Source organism: Rhinoraja longicauda, chromosome 10 (assembly GCF_053455715.1).
Source record: "Rhinoraja longicauda isolate Sanriku21f chromosome 10, sRhiLon1.1, whole genome shotgun sequence".
Taxonomy (NCBI): domain Eukaryota; kingdom Metazoa; phylum Chordata; class Chondrichthyes; order Rajiformes; family Arhynchobatidae; genus Rhinoraja; species Rhinoraja longicauda.
In genome coordinates this window covers 45,119,765-45,133,738 of record NC_135962.1, presented here as the reverse complement: position 1 = coordinate 45,133,738, position 13,974 = coordinate 45,119,765, and the positions used below count along the sequence as shown (strand labels likewise).

Below are 13,974 nucleotides of genomic sequence, written 5' to 3'. Positions count from 1 at the left end.
AATGCAGAAGCCAATTTTTTGTTCCGGCATCAACAAAGGAGTAAACATTGAAGGAGAGATGGGCATTTTGCCAGCAGCAGATTTCAACTGCGATATTAGATTTCCCGACATAACATTCTGACTGACATAAACAGATTGCCATTAATTAAAAATAATAAAACGTTTCTTAATTCTTCACTGGAATGCAAGCATCACAGCAGGGAGATCATTTATTTCCATAATTAACTGCCCCTCCAAGTGATTACAAGTTGTAACAGTTTGCACACTGAAGGTCTTCTCATGGTGCTGTTAGGTGAAAGAATTCCAGTATTGTGCTCCAGCGACTTTGAAGTATCACCAAAAAAGTTCCAAGTCAAGTTGGTGTGGAATTTACTTGTGTTTAGTTTGCCCAAACCTGAATGCTGTCCAAGTCCTGTTATATGCAAGCATGGTTTACTAGGTTAATTCCCGGAATGGCGGGGCTGTCATATGTTCAAAGACTGGAGCGGCTAGGCTTGTAAACAATGGAATTTAGAAGGATGAGAGGGGATCTTATCGAAACATATAAGATTATTAAGGGGTTACACGTTAGAGGCAGGAAACATGTTCCCAATGTTGGGGGAGTCCAGAACCAGGGGCCACAGTTTAAGAATAAGGGGTAGGCCATTTAGAACGGAGATGAGGAAAAACTTTTTCAGTCAGAGAGTTGTAAATCTGTGGAGGCCAATTCTCTGAATGCATTCAAGAGAGAGCTAGATAGAGCTCTTAAGGATAGCGGAGTCAGGGGGTATGGGAAGAAGGCAGGAACGGGGTACTGATTAAGAATGATCAGCCATGATCACATTGAATGGTGGTGCTGGCTCGAAGGGCCGAATGACCTACTCCTGCACCTATTGTCTATTGTCTATTGTTTATTGTCTATGATGTGACTTATTAAATGTGAATGAAGTACAATCAGTGAACAATCCCATTGTGGACTTTACAACTGGATGTACGTCAGTGATGAAGCAGACAAAGATGTTGTGCGGGGTCTTTTTCTAGTGTCCTTTTAATGATCTTCATTAAGTTACACATTGGCCAAGTCACCAGTAATACACCAGTGGATAGGAAAGGCTGAGAGGGATATGGTAAACAGAGGCAAATGGGACTCGTTTAGATGGGGCACTTTGGTCCATGCACGAGTTGGGCCGAAGGGCCTGTTTCACTATGATATATGATCAATTTTTCAAGATATTGACTTGGTGAACGAGGCTACGTTTAAGATTGAATCTGAAAGATAGCACCTCGGACAGTATAGCACTCAATTAATAACGGAGTCCCAACCTGGATTTTATTTACTCAGTTTTTTGGGCTGGAGCTTGAAGGCTCACCCTATTGACTCAGAGGTGTGAGTGCTACCAACTTAGCCATGGGTGACATCCCTCCAAGTTAAACAGCTTAAATTATATTACAGTGAGCACATTTTGTATCCAATTCCTACTTGGAATTTTTTCATCATTTGTCAAACACATTACTGCCTTACATTCTGATATTGATATTCTGCTTCTTGTACCAATACTTACTTTCCAGACTTCTTGCTTATACTTCATAAGACTTTCCAATAGCTGACAATGGTACACTATTAAACATATTTTAAGTACATCATTAAAATCAACATTTAATCTATAGTTGAGTGACAACTTCATTGAACTAAACTATTACATTATTCACATCAAAACTTAATTTGTCTATATTTAGAATTATGAAATTTATTCAAGGTGCAATATGAAATAATGTTCACTGTATCTATTCAATTTGTTGCAAAAGTCTTTGCTCAGTTGTTATTTGATGTGTGAGGTGTTGCATTTTGGGACGTCGAACAAGGGCAGGACCTACACAGTAAATGGTAGGCCTCTGGGTAATGTTGTAGAGCAGAGGGATGTAGGAGTACAGGTGCATGGTTCCTTGAAGGTCGAGTAACAGGTGGATAAGGTGGTCAAAAAAGCTTTTAGCACATTGGCCTTCATCAGTCAGAGTAATGTATAGAAGTTGGGAGGTCATGTTGCAGTTGTATAAGACATTGGTGAGACCCCATGTAGAATATTGTGTTCAGTTCTGTGCACTATGTTATAGGAAAGATATTGCCAAGCTTGAAAGGATTCAGAAAAGATTTACGAGGATGGTGCCAGGACTAGAGGGTGTGAGCTATAGGGAGAGGTTGAGTAGGCTGGGTCTCTATTCCATGGAGCGCAGGAGGATGAGGGGTGATCTTATAGAGGTGTACATGAGAGGAATAGATCGGGTAGATGCAAAGAGTCTCTTGCCAAGAGTAAGGGAATCGTTTATGAAACAATTAGATATGTACATGGATAGGGCAGGTTTGGAGGGATATGGACCAAACACAGGCAAGTGGGACTAGTGTAGCGGGGACATTGTTGGCCGATGTGGGCAAGTTGGGCTGAAGGGCCTGTTTCCACACTGTATCACTCTATGACTCGATAACTCAATTAGTCATGTCCACACCAACTGAGTGACTACACTGTTGAAGATAGACACTAAGTGCTGGAGTAACTCAGCAGGTCAGACAGCATATCTGGAGTAAAAGGATGGATGACATTTTGGATCGGGACTCTTCTTCAGACTATACTGGGCACATTGTAGAAAGAAATTATGGAATGAAATACTAAATTAAAATGTCAATAGACATAGCACCAACATATTTAATTTTTAAACATCCTATGAAGATCCTGCTGTATCTGTCCACCTCGATCTTCAAGAAATGCCAATGGATTCAGAGGTTGGTGTGATGGCATCATCAGACTTTGCCAGCTTTGTCAGCAATTGATAATGGTGTGTAATGGTGTGTATTGAAACCTTTTTAATAGACAAAGTTGTGACAAGATATGTCTCAAAATGTCGTGAACAAAATTAGTCAAAGAAGAAAATGTTACAAGAGTGACTAAATTATCTCAGAGAATTACCATGAGGAAAGAGAAGTGGAAAATCTGAGGGAAGCTATTCCAGAGTTTGTAGCCTGTACTGGTGGAGGTCAGCTTTTAATTTTTAAATGTTAATTTTAAAATCAGAGTTTGGTGCTGGAGTAATAACTGTCGATAGATAATAATAAAAGGTAATTATAATAGTTATAGTGGCATTTCAAGTTTTGTTCCTCTCTCTATATATATATCAATCCTTTTTAGAAGGAAAGCTGGAATGTACAAAGGGTATGAACAGCAGTAATATCCAAGAATAGTTTACAGTCTGCTAATACTAATCCCAATCTAATATAGTTTCAACACTGGGTGACAAAAGAGCTTAATTCAAAATTTAAGTTAAACTCTCAATGAAAAAAATGATAGTAACTTTTCCATATCACACATGAAAAGAGGAAAAATAAATGTAAATTTGTCTTTTGGGCCCTGCATCAAAGCACAGCAATCACAGTTTATAATAAGCTATTTTTGATATATATTGTTAAATATTGATTGTGTGATTTTATTCGGTAAAATGTTGCAGCCAAAATGCTCCAGTGACGACACAGCAGGTACATTGAGATGCAGTTCGCATGTTTTGAACAGCCAATCAATCGCATTAGATGAAAAATTCCAAAAGGGAAATATAATTTTGAGATATATATTAACATTAATAAACTTCTTAATCATTCAAATTAATTTTAATATTCAGCATTCCAAACCCAAACTAGCTCACAATAATCCTTAGGACCTCAAACGTTGTTTTACACCTACCTGGATTTGTTGTGTACTGCATTGCAATCATTAGCATTGATGATGCCGAATAATTCACATAAGGTGGTACGCCTTCTCGTTTAGATGAACCCACTAGACAAAGCATTTAGTACAAAGTTTTAGTTGAAAAGTTTTTGTGTAATGTGAGTTTTTGTTGTAAATTATAATTGCTAATCTCATTTCACAGTCCCAGCCAATATCTCACAACACCTTGGCCGATATGATCTCCATTTACTGCTGATTTGAATAGTTAGTTCCCTGCACTCCACAGCTTAATTTCCCCACAACTCTCGCCCCTCCTTTCAACTGACCCCCTTCAAATGATGTCAAGTCACACCTGAAATGGAATATCCATTTTTGCACCACTCCAGCTCAAACACCCAATAATAACCATAAATGAGGCCCTGCCACAATTTTTCCACTGGACACTGGATCCATCCCCGTAACATTATACAGGCTAACTAAGCAATCTTTATGAATGGAAACCCAGTCATTGGGAATGGCGATGGAAAACAGGAGTAATATGGCCAAATAGCAACAAATGCAATGAATGAGTTACTGATGGCTTTGAATGGTGTTCTTGATGCTCATCAGAGCATTTAAGAATATTTTCATAACATTTTTAATTTTCTCAGAGATTATTCCACTTGTATTGTTACGCCTCTTACGTTTACAAATCTAGAATTTTACAATAAATCTAATTTGGAGGAAATTATTTTTTTCCTTCTGACATCATCAGTTTGTATATGATTCAATCATTGCTAAATAAATCTTTTTTCTTTTCTTTCTCATTTCCATTTTAAGAACTCAAGCTGAATTTCTTATTCCATTTCAGCCTAGCATTAACTCCTTCTCGCTGCCAAAGTTGTTATCTGTTCCCTTATTCAAAACGTAGATGTCCATTCCCATTTGCGATTTATGCAATGGAAGATCAGCTAATTAGTTAAGAAAATACAAAGTCAGCAACACAAATCAGTAGTACAGCAGAAATCTCATTCACAACACTGAAAAGAAAGAAAAACATTTATAATTAATCCAATCTTTTCATTTATGCAACTGACACAAGCAAAATTAACATAGTGCTAAAACCAAGAAAATCACACTGATACACAGAAAAAAAATTGAAAAGGGAGAAAGAGATAGAATAACATTTGCAAGTGGACATCTCGGCTATGCCAAAATAAACTTACATATCACCATTGGAAGGAACGATGTGCTCAGATATTCAATGATATCCTTGTGAAGAAATGGAGGGAATGTTGCTAAAGTGGAAATCATGGTGTAGGGTAAAGTACTCAGGATATCATCACTGAGAAATGGCAACAAGCACGTTGTAGTATAAAATATGGACTGTCCTAAGTCTGTTGAAAATAAAGAAAGAATAGTAAGTACAATGAAATCCTCACAAACAGTACATTTCCAGGTATACAGGTAACATGTAAAACAGCCAACAACTGGTAGACCAAATAATAGAAGAATTTATTGAAAGACATTAACATTGGAAGTATGGAAATATGGTTCTTTAATTGGAATAAGTGTTGTGGTTGCACACTGGTAAATTTATTGGACAGAGTTTGGTCTAGAAACACGAGTTTGAATCTAGGGCAGCTGGGGAATTAAAATTTGTGCTTGAATGAATCTGGGATTTTTAAAAAGGCTGGTCTTGATACAGATGACCCCTGTGTTACAACCGCTTGGGTAATGGAAATTCGCCCTTACCGAATTCACAAGTCACTAGAATTTTAGACACAGAATAAAATTTGCTCTAATGCAATTTATGTGAAAAAATGTAAATAAATAAACACAAATTCTTTTTTACAATTTGCACTTCTTGAAGCGTGTGCAGATGACATGGCTTTACTTTACAGATATTGATGACACAGGGTCTTCAGTAATAACAATCATGAAATTACAGGATTGTCCTAAGAGTTTATCGAGCTCAGTAATCTAACTAGCTACTTTTGTTGACTTTTGTCTTTTCAAGTGAGGTGCAATTAGGGAAGGACAATAATGCCGGAAACATTCACATCCAAAGAACAAATTTTTTTTAATCCATGCAAGAAGTTAAATGGATCAATTTGGTTTATTTTAGTTCAATATTTGAGTTAAATGGAAATACAACAAAAGAATCAATGGTGCTAATTTACCCACAAAACTACAGTGCTAACACATAATATAATTAAGGGAAAATTGGACAGCAATTAGAGATTCGTAATTAACATTGAAAATTAAAGTTATCGTTTGAGATATAATGGTCCTCCATAATCTGTGCCAGAGCATCTAATTCTCTGTGATAGCCCATCAAAATGCATCCACAAGCTAACATTCTGATATAATTGATTTGGACTTATCTGTAAGGTTTATTCACTTCAATGTAAATCTTTGGTACTTGAAGCTAAAACATTGCAAATACCCAAGCCAATTTAATCAATTAAGCTTAGATAGCCACACAATTTAGCTGCTCAGTATCTACTGTTTGGGTTGCAAATTGATTTCAATGTGGTGACCAAACATACATGTATCTATAATGCAAAACACATCAATTGTCATATTGGGAAGTATTAATCCATGCGACATAGAAAATATAGAAAATAGGTGCAGGAGGAGGCCATTTGGCCCTTCGAGCCGCTGGCTTCGACTTAACTGCCCAAATTGTTTTGATCAATTAACATTTCATGCTTCCAGACATTTCTAAAATGCCAACATTTACAGTGCATGAAGTGCCAATAACTGCAGGACTTTGTCTTACTTCAAGGCCCCTGTAATAATCATTTACTCCCAAATGTGGCCCTTCAAATGTAGCAAAATGGTGGGAATGAGTATTGATCATGCAGCAAAATACAAAGTGCTGGAGTTACTCAGCAGGTCAGGAAGCATCTCTGGAGGACATGGATAGGTGACATTTCAGGCAGGACCCTTCTTCAGAATGATCAAGTAGAGCAGGATAAGCTCTCAGAAGAGTAAGAGGAAGAAGAGGATTAGGGTGAAAAAATACTTGCAACATGGTTTCCTATCCATTGATATGGGGGAGGCCACAGAAACTTCCTGTGGCATGATAACAGATCATACATTTCCTCACAATGAAAAAATGCAGCCGAGCAGAAGATTTCAGAGTTCAAGGTCGTGTGCCATGTGTAGTGCAAACTTTCCAATTTAATAATACTTATTTTCACAGACTTTCGATGCATGACTGGGCTAACATTTATTGGTCCTCTTTTATTGTCTCTGAACTGGGTGGCTTTTTAGATAATTTCAGATCACATTTAAGGATAATCCGCAAAGCTATAGGCCTAGAATCAGGCCAGTGAAAGAAGTCAAATTTGCTAACTATAAGCTTTTCCTGAAGCTGGTTGTAAGAAATCGCTCTTTGACATCTGTTATCTGACTAGTTGAAGAGGATGATGAGAAAAAGGAGAGAGCCAAGCTAGAAAGTGCCTTTCTGCTCAGCTGTTTAGTCTCAATGTAATACCTGTGTCTATCTGGGATGTGTTCCAAATAAATCTGTACAAAATGCTGCAAAATACCAAAATAATGGAAACACAAACTTCTATTTTCACAAGAGGCAGTTTCACTACCATGCTTACCATGTTGACCATGTTGTAGCAAAGGAACCAGGTCAAGTAGAGTCACCAGTGTCACATAGAGTCCTTGATAGTCCAATGAAGGGTATTCTGAAAGCTGTGCATCACGACTTTGCTGATTACGCTCAGAGGGAGCATCACGGAGGACGCTGTAAAGGAGGGAGCGAGTAACAGTAGGGTTGATGGAACTGACTTGTGGTCTTAGGGATGGGGTGAGTGGGAATGGCACAGGAAAAAGACACATAGTCATGGGCACTGTCAATTTGGAGCCATCCTGGTTGTCCTTCCTCCCTATGCGGGACAAAATGCTGTTTTGGAACAAAGAAAAAAAAGAGACAACAAAGACACAAAGAACAGCACATTACATTAAAATGACACTACAGACAACATAATAAAATACCAGATCAAAAGAGCACATAGGATCCAACCCCAAAAGAATAAAATCAATTATGTTATGAATATACACCAGTAACTTTCTGATATGCACATTTGGAATGGAATCAAAATTACTTAATTATTGCATCCTATGTGCTATCTGGTTAAAAAGGAGCAAATAAATATAATGACATGTTCTACGTGCCACCTCCATGTAAAGTTTCTGCTGTATGGCTTTCAAATAAAAAGCAATATAATTACCCTAAACAATGCAGGTGGTATTGTACTTGAGAACAGCCATTTACAGAGCAGTAACTAGGAATAGGTGTTTTTTAAAGGTGCACTCTTGATAATTAGGAAAAAAATTAACAGAAATTTCAATTTGATTTATAAACTCAATCCTGCATGTTCACTCTGATACAAAAATTCTCATTAATTCATTCAACTACATTTTCAGTGAATATTAAATAACATATTTGCCCAAAATAAAGATTGTATTGTTATTTTAATCCTTAAATCAAACAATCAAAATCAAATGTTCCAAAATCAAGTTATGATGTTTTTATTTGCCTTAATTGACTCAATATAAAATAATTACAATTGCAATTCTGCCACTATCATAAAGCATAAAGTGCTTTGCGAATCCTAAAAAAACAAAGATAGTTTCTGTGTCTTGCTTGGTCCTTTCGTGATGCAGTCTATTTCATTTCTCATTAAATAAAGCAGATTTCTGCCTCAAATGTGCACAGGAGTGGTCTGCGATAATCTTTACTCTAAATTTCCCTTTTCAAATGCAACTCAGTTCCACTCACAATGGCCTGGACATTGAAGTTATTTTAACAGATGCTTTTTGGTCACTGGAAAGCTAGTCTGGGTCTTCCTCGCCCCCTCCCCCCCCACCCCTTTACCCTCCCCCCCTTCCTCCCCACCCCCCCTTTCCCCCTCCCCTCCCCCCCCCTCCACCACCAATGCAGTGTCGTCTAGAACTGGATGGTATAGATGGGAGGGGAGAAATTTAAAGGAGATCTGATGGGTAATTTTATTTTCACACGGAGGGTGACTATCTGGAATGAATTGACAGCGAAACTGTAGAAGCGGATACAATTGCAATGTTCAAAAAGCATTTGGACAGATACTTTGAAAAGGCAAACTCATGCAGGGAAATGGCATTTGAGGTAGGCATTACAGTCAGCATGGGTAAGGGCGGGGGGTGAAGGGAGGGGGTGGGGTGAACGGAGGGGGTGTATAGGTTGTAAGTTGGCATTCATAACATGTGTATCTATACTTATAATAGCATTTATCTCATGGTTTTCAGCCCTTCCTACCCAAATTTCACAATCTGGATGACTAGTTTGAAATAGATTGATCACTGAAACAAGGGATAGCCAGTTCATTATATTAAATGATCACTCTCTGCATACAAGCAAGCCAGCTGTGGACACCAACCTGCTTTCATTGCAATGGGAAATGAGACCAGCTTGGTTTCTCTTTCAGACACTTTGATTTCATAACCTTTTGCGTAAACCACAACTAAACATTTTCAGAAGACTCATTCTACCTAATTTGTGTATCTACAAGTCAGTAAGTATTTTCTAGCCACAGGTATTTTTGAGGATTAATCAGACGCTATGAAAAATAATGTGCTTCTATGCTTCTATCATGTATGTCACATAGTAATAAATCCTCAAATTGTACTATATAAAGAAAAGTTTTTAAAATGTGCAGGGCGTACCAGCAAACAAAGGGAAGGAAAAGCAACTTAGTAAGTAAATCACCTACTCTTTTGATCAAAAGGAACTTTGTGAAACAAAGGGAGCAGTTTACCCAGCCACCAGACAAGTCACGGAGAAAATAAAAATGATTTTTTTTTTTAAAGTTTAATGTCGCACGTATTTTTCTAATTACTTCAATTGTAAGGGGAACATAAAAAATATTAATATAGGGACTTTCTTATCAAACGCTTACCTTCTCTAAATGAATGCTAGGTATTTATACAAAAGCCATCATTAGAACAGTTTATGCACATGGGGGTGGCACATATGGAACATGTTTTAAGGAGAAGAATAAACATGTGTGTTTGGTATACAAGTCTGTAAACAGCACATGTTTATTACACCAAAATAATGTCTGTATGTAAATTATGATACTGTGACAGTATCATTAAAGGTAATTAATTTTAACAGGAATGTGATTTAGTATAGAATTCTAAGATGTAATTAAGGTATATTTGTAAGAATCATAAAAATAATATTTGCTAAAGATCAATGACTGATAGCATATGTTCATGAACTAATGGTAATGGTATTTATGTATGCTATTCATTGTTCCATAAGTTTTACTAAAATAAAAGTTTATTTTAATTTTCTGTAATACAAACACTATTTTGTTCTCTCTAAATAAGGCAGTCTTTTATAAGTTCAGTAGTAACAAGGCAAAAGGTTGTGCATATTTGGCTATTAAAATGCGGCGAATTTAAAAACAATGATGAACATCAGAATTGCAGAACCCTGTCAAATCTCATAGCAAATTCTTTGCAGTGGTAATAGTCAAAAATCACAAATGACAAATACAAGAATTTGATTATCCTGTTTTGATTTGTAAAATCCTGAGATTCCTGCATTCCAATGGAGCAACATGTTTCTCCAAGTTATTATTTCAGAATTCTTTACAATTACAAAAATACTGTACTTTTTAAATTGGACCAACACTTGAGTTAAGACAAACAAGAAGCATACAGCAGACTTTAATAACTTTTTTAAAATGTGGAATGAAACTATGCATATCTCTTTTTGCTATCATCTTGATCAGATTTTGCATCAGTCTGAAAGTACTTAATTAAAATTGTTGGCCCAATATTCATCAGTTATCCTGTCCAAACTGTTTTACATGGACCACTTATTCTACAGACAATTTGTAAATTTACTAGTTTGTAGTCACTCATTAATGATGTATTTACATGCATGACAGAAAATAGTAATATCAATGTATTTAACCTTGTATTTAAAAAAAGGATGTTATAAAAGAAAACCATGTATTTAGGAGTCAATGCACAACCTTTTGCCCTCACATGCTTTAAAAACAGTAATAGCAGATAATAAACATCTCTATTATTTCAAGCACTGCAGAGTCATTTAATGAATGTACTTGTTAAATTAAACCCATGATACGTCAGTCTCGTTATAGCTATAGAATCACATCTTTTAAATTTCAATATGACTCGTTAAAAGAATGAACATCTGAAATTATATTTAATAAAGTAATTAAATCTTAAGTTAATTTCTAAATCATTATTGATTGCAGATGTTAATCAGAAAAGGGATCTTTTAAATGACAGGAAAACATTGGATATTTTTGCCTTTTTAGTTAATTCCTTCAATTCACAATACCTCAATAAAAACAACTTTATCTCAAGGGTTGATACAATGCAACCAAGGCTTCACTTGGGAAAGGAATAATTTGTAGATCTCAGGATTTTCAGATCTAGTTAGAGTTAATGTCCTGTTATTTTATTTTCAGGGTTTTTAATGAGGAGGTGACGAAGGAAGTTGATAAAGGTATGTGAGTTGCGGTTGTATACATTGATTTTAGTAAGGCTTTTAATAAGGTCCCTTCAGGTAGGTTGATCCAGAATATTAAGATGTGCACATTCACGATGACTTGCTTGTATGGATTCAGAACTGGCTTATTCATAGAAGACAGAGGGTTATATATTTTTATATATATATATATATATATATAAATGAGCTGAACATAAATGTAGATGGGTTGGTGAGTAAGTTTACTCACAACAACAACAAAATTGGAGAAGTTGCAGACAGTGAGTAATGCTGTTAGAAGATACAGTCAGATAGAGACCAGCTGCAGAAATGGGCGGAGAAATGGCAGATGGAGTTTAACCTGAACAAGCGCGAGGTGATGCACTTTGGGAGGTTGAATTGAGGATACAGTTCTTTAACCTTTATCAGAAATGATGTGCAGAGGGATCTTGGAGTCTCAGTTCATAGTCACTGTAGGTGGTAGCACAAATAGAGAGGGTGGTTGAAGGTAATTGGAATGCTTGACTTCATTGCCAGGGCCGTTGAATATAAGAGTGAGGAAGTCAAGATGTAGCTCTATGGGACTTTGGTTAGGTCACATTTGGAGTGTTGTGTACAGCTCTGGTCGTCCCATAACAGGAAAGATGTGGAGGCTTTGGAGAGGGAGCAGAGGAGGACTACCAGAATACAACATGGATTAGAGGGTTTCAGGTACAGGGAGAAGTTGGAAGAGACTTGGATTATTTTCTCTGGAATGTCAGAGGTTGAGGGAAGAATTTACTTTATTTTACTTTAGACTTTAGAGATACAGTGTGGAAACAGGCCTTTGGCCCACTGAACCCACAATGGCCAGTAATCACCTCGTAAAATTATGAGATACATAGATAGGGTAGACAGTCAGAGCCTTTTTCCTATGGTGTAAAAAATCTCCAACACTAGAGGGCGTAGCTATAAGGTGAGAGGGGGAAAGTTTAATGAAGATGTGTGGGGCAAGTTTTTTCACACTGAGAGTAGTGAGGACAAAGAATGCACGAGGTTGGTGGTAGACACAGGTACGATAGTGGCGTTTTAAGAGGCTTTTGCAGAGGCACATGGAAGTGCAAGGAATAAAGGAATGTGGATCATGTACAGGCAGACGAGATCAGTTTAACTGGACATCATGTTCAGCGCAAACATTGTGGGGCTCCTGTGTTGTACTGTTCTATGTTCTAAAACCCAGTGGGTTTTAAAATTGCTGAGTTATTGGTAGACTTTGATTCAAATAGCATTTCACAGGCTTTTAAATAATGCCCAGTAAGATTATTGGTTGCTAATTCAATTATTTTGGGTTTGCACTTTCATGTGCATCAATATAATAACTGATTATGTTTATGGGGCCATACAATATTAAACTATCACATCAAAGCTATACAATGATTCACTAGACTTAAATTTACCAATATCCCATTATTTTGTCAATATTATGTGCATTAGTTTTCAAGTTCATTGTACATTATACTGAGCTTCAAATTATTTAGGCAATTTGGCAGCGATTCAAAAAAATTACAACATATGGAATTCAACAGTTTATTGGAAACAATATTTTTGCTATTTATATATTTATTTTATTGGAAACAATAATGTTTGTAGTTGGAATTATTAGCTCGTATCCTAACTTTATTTTACTTAAATTGTTGTTATAGGACTGGAATTGATATTCTTTTAATTTTCAGTCAGGATTATCTTCAAGGAACTGTATATATATATATTCTCACAAAATGCTGGAGTAACTCAGCAGGTCAGGCAGCATCTAGGAGAGGAATGGGTGACGTTTCGGGTCGAGACCTTCAGTCTGAAGAAGGGGCTCGACCCGAAACGTCACCCATTCCTTCTCTCCTAGATGCTGCCTGACCTGCTGAGTTACTCCAGCATTTTGTGATACTTTCGATTTGTACCAGCATCTGCAGTTATTTTCCTATATATATTCTCAAATAAGTATTTTCAAACTAAGTTACTCCGTAAAGAAGAAATATACTTTCAAGACTTTCCCAACAATAAGCATCATTTTTGTGTTCTCATCATGATCTCTATGGCGTCCGCAACTGAGTTGACAATTCCAATTAAATCTATTTTTGTTTATTTTGTTTGAATAATTTATGCCCTAAGCTGCTCACTGAATCTCAGTTGAAAGTACTAGGAAATTCAGCATTTTATATTCTGCAGCCAGTACCAAATCCACTCCTACACCAAAACATTAGATTGCAATGTAAAGCTTCTTGCACATTGAACCAATTAGCTATTCAAAGTCCAGAATTACATTGGCAATCTAGATTTCTCGAAAAGTTGCCCATGTTAATTTTCTTCCTGGCAAAAATACTTTTTTGCTTCTTTTGTTTGATTGCAATGCGTTCATTTGAAATTGGATGAAGACAGCCCAAATTCAAACTTTCAAGAGCCTTTCAGTATCAGTAAACTACATTTAATGTTAGGAATTTGGCTTCAACCCATATTATAGAGGTGAAAGCATGCAGTCACAACATGCATCCTCCCGTTCACAGTTATCCATCTCCAATATTGCAAACAATACGTTTTCATTATTTCAATCCTCTGTCGACCCCTCCTTAGAATTATCATCTCCCTCTTGTCATACACTGTTTTCTAAGAAAGGATAAATATATTTCCTAAATACAGACTATACAACAGTCTTGAGAAATTTTGCTGTCAACCATCTCTGCTTGAGAGAAATCTGTACCTTGCACCTTCCGAACATTTTAATTCAGGTGAACAGAGACCCAAATG

The 13,974-nt window shown here is 36.6% G+C and overlaps 1 protein-coding gene across 6 annotated transcripts in view; it reads right to left on the bottom strand.

Moving 5' to 3' along the window:
* unc79 (unc-79 homolog, NALCN channel complex subunit) overlaps positions 1–13,974 on the bottom strand; it is a 159,862-nt gene that overhangs the window by 135,639 nt on the left and 10,249 nt on the right. For 3 of the 6 annotated variants that reach the window (XM_078406801.1, XM_078406797.1, XM_078406799.1), the window contains exons 1-4: positions 7,289–7,453; positions 4,895–5,065; positions 3,705–3,797; positions 1,542–1,597 (exon numbers count right to left, since the gene is read on the bottom strand). In XM_078406801.1, the coding sequence (XP_078262927.1) occupies positions 1,542–1,597; positions 3,705–3,797; positions 4,895–4,982 (237 nt within the window). In that variant the 5' untranslated portion in view covers positions 4,983–5,065; positions 7,289–7,453. Of the gene's footprint in view, positions 1–1,541; positions 1,598–3,704; positions 3,798–4,894; positions 5,066–7,288; positions 7,594–13,974 lie in introns of those variants that run through there. The other 3 variants (XM_078406802.1, XM_078406803.1, XM_078406800.1) reach the window with 2 other exon arrangements.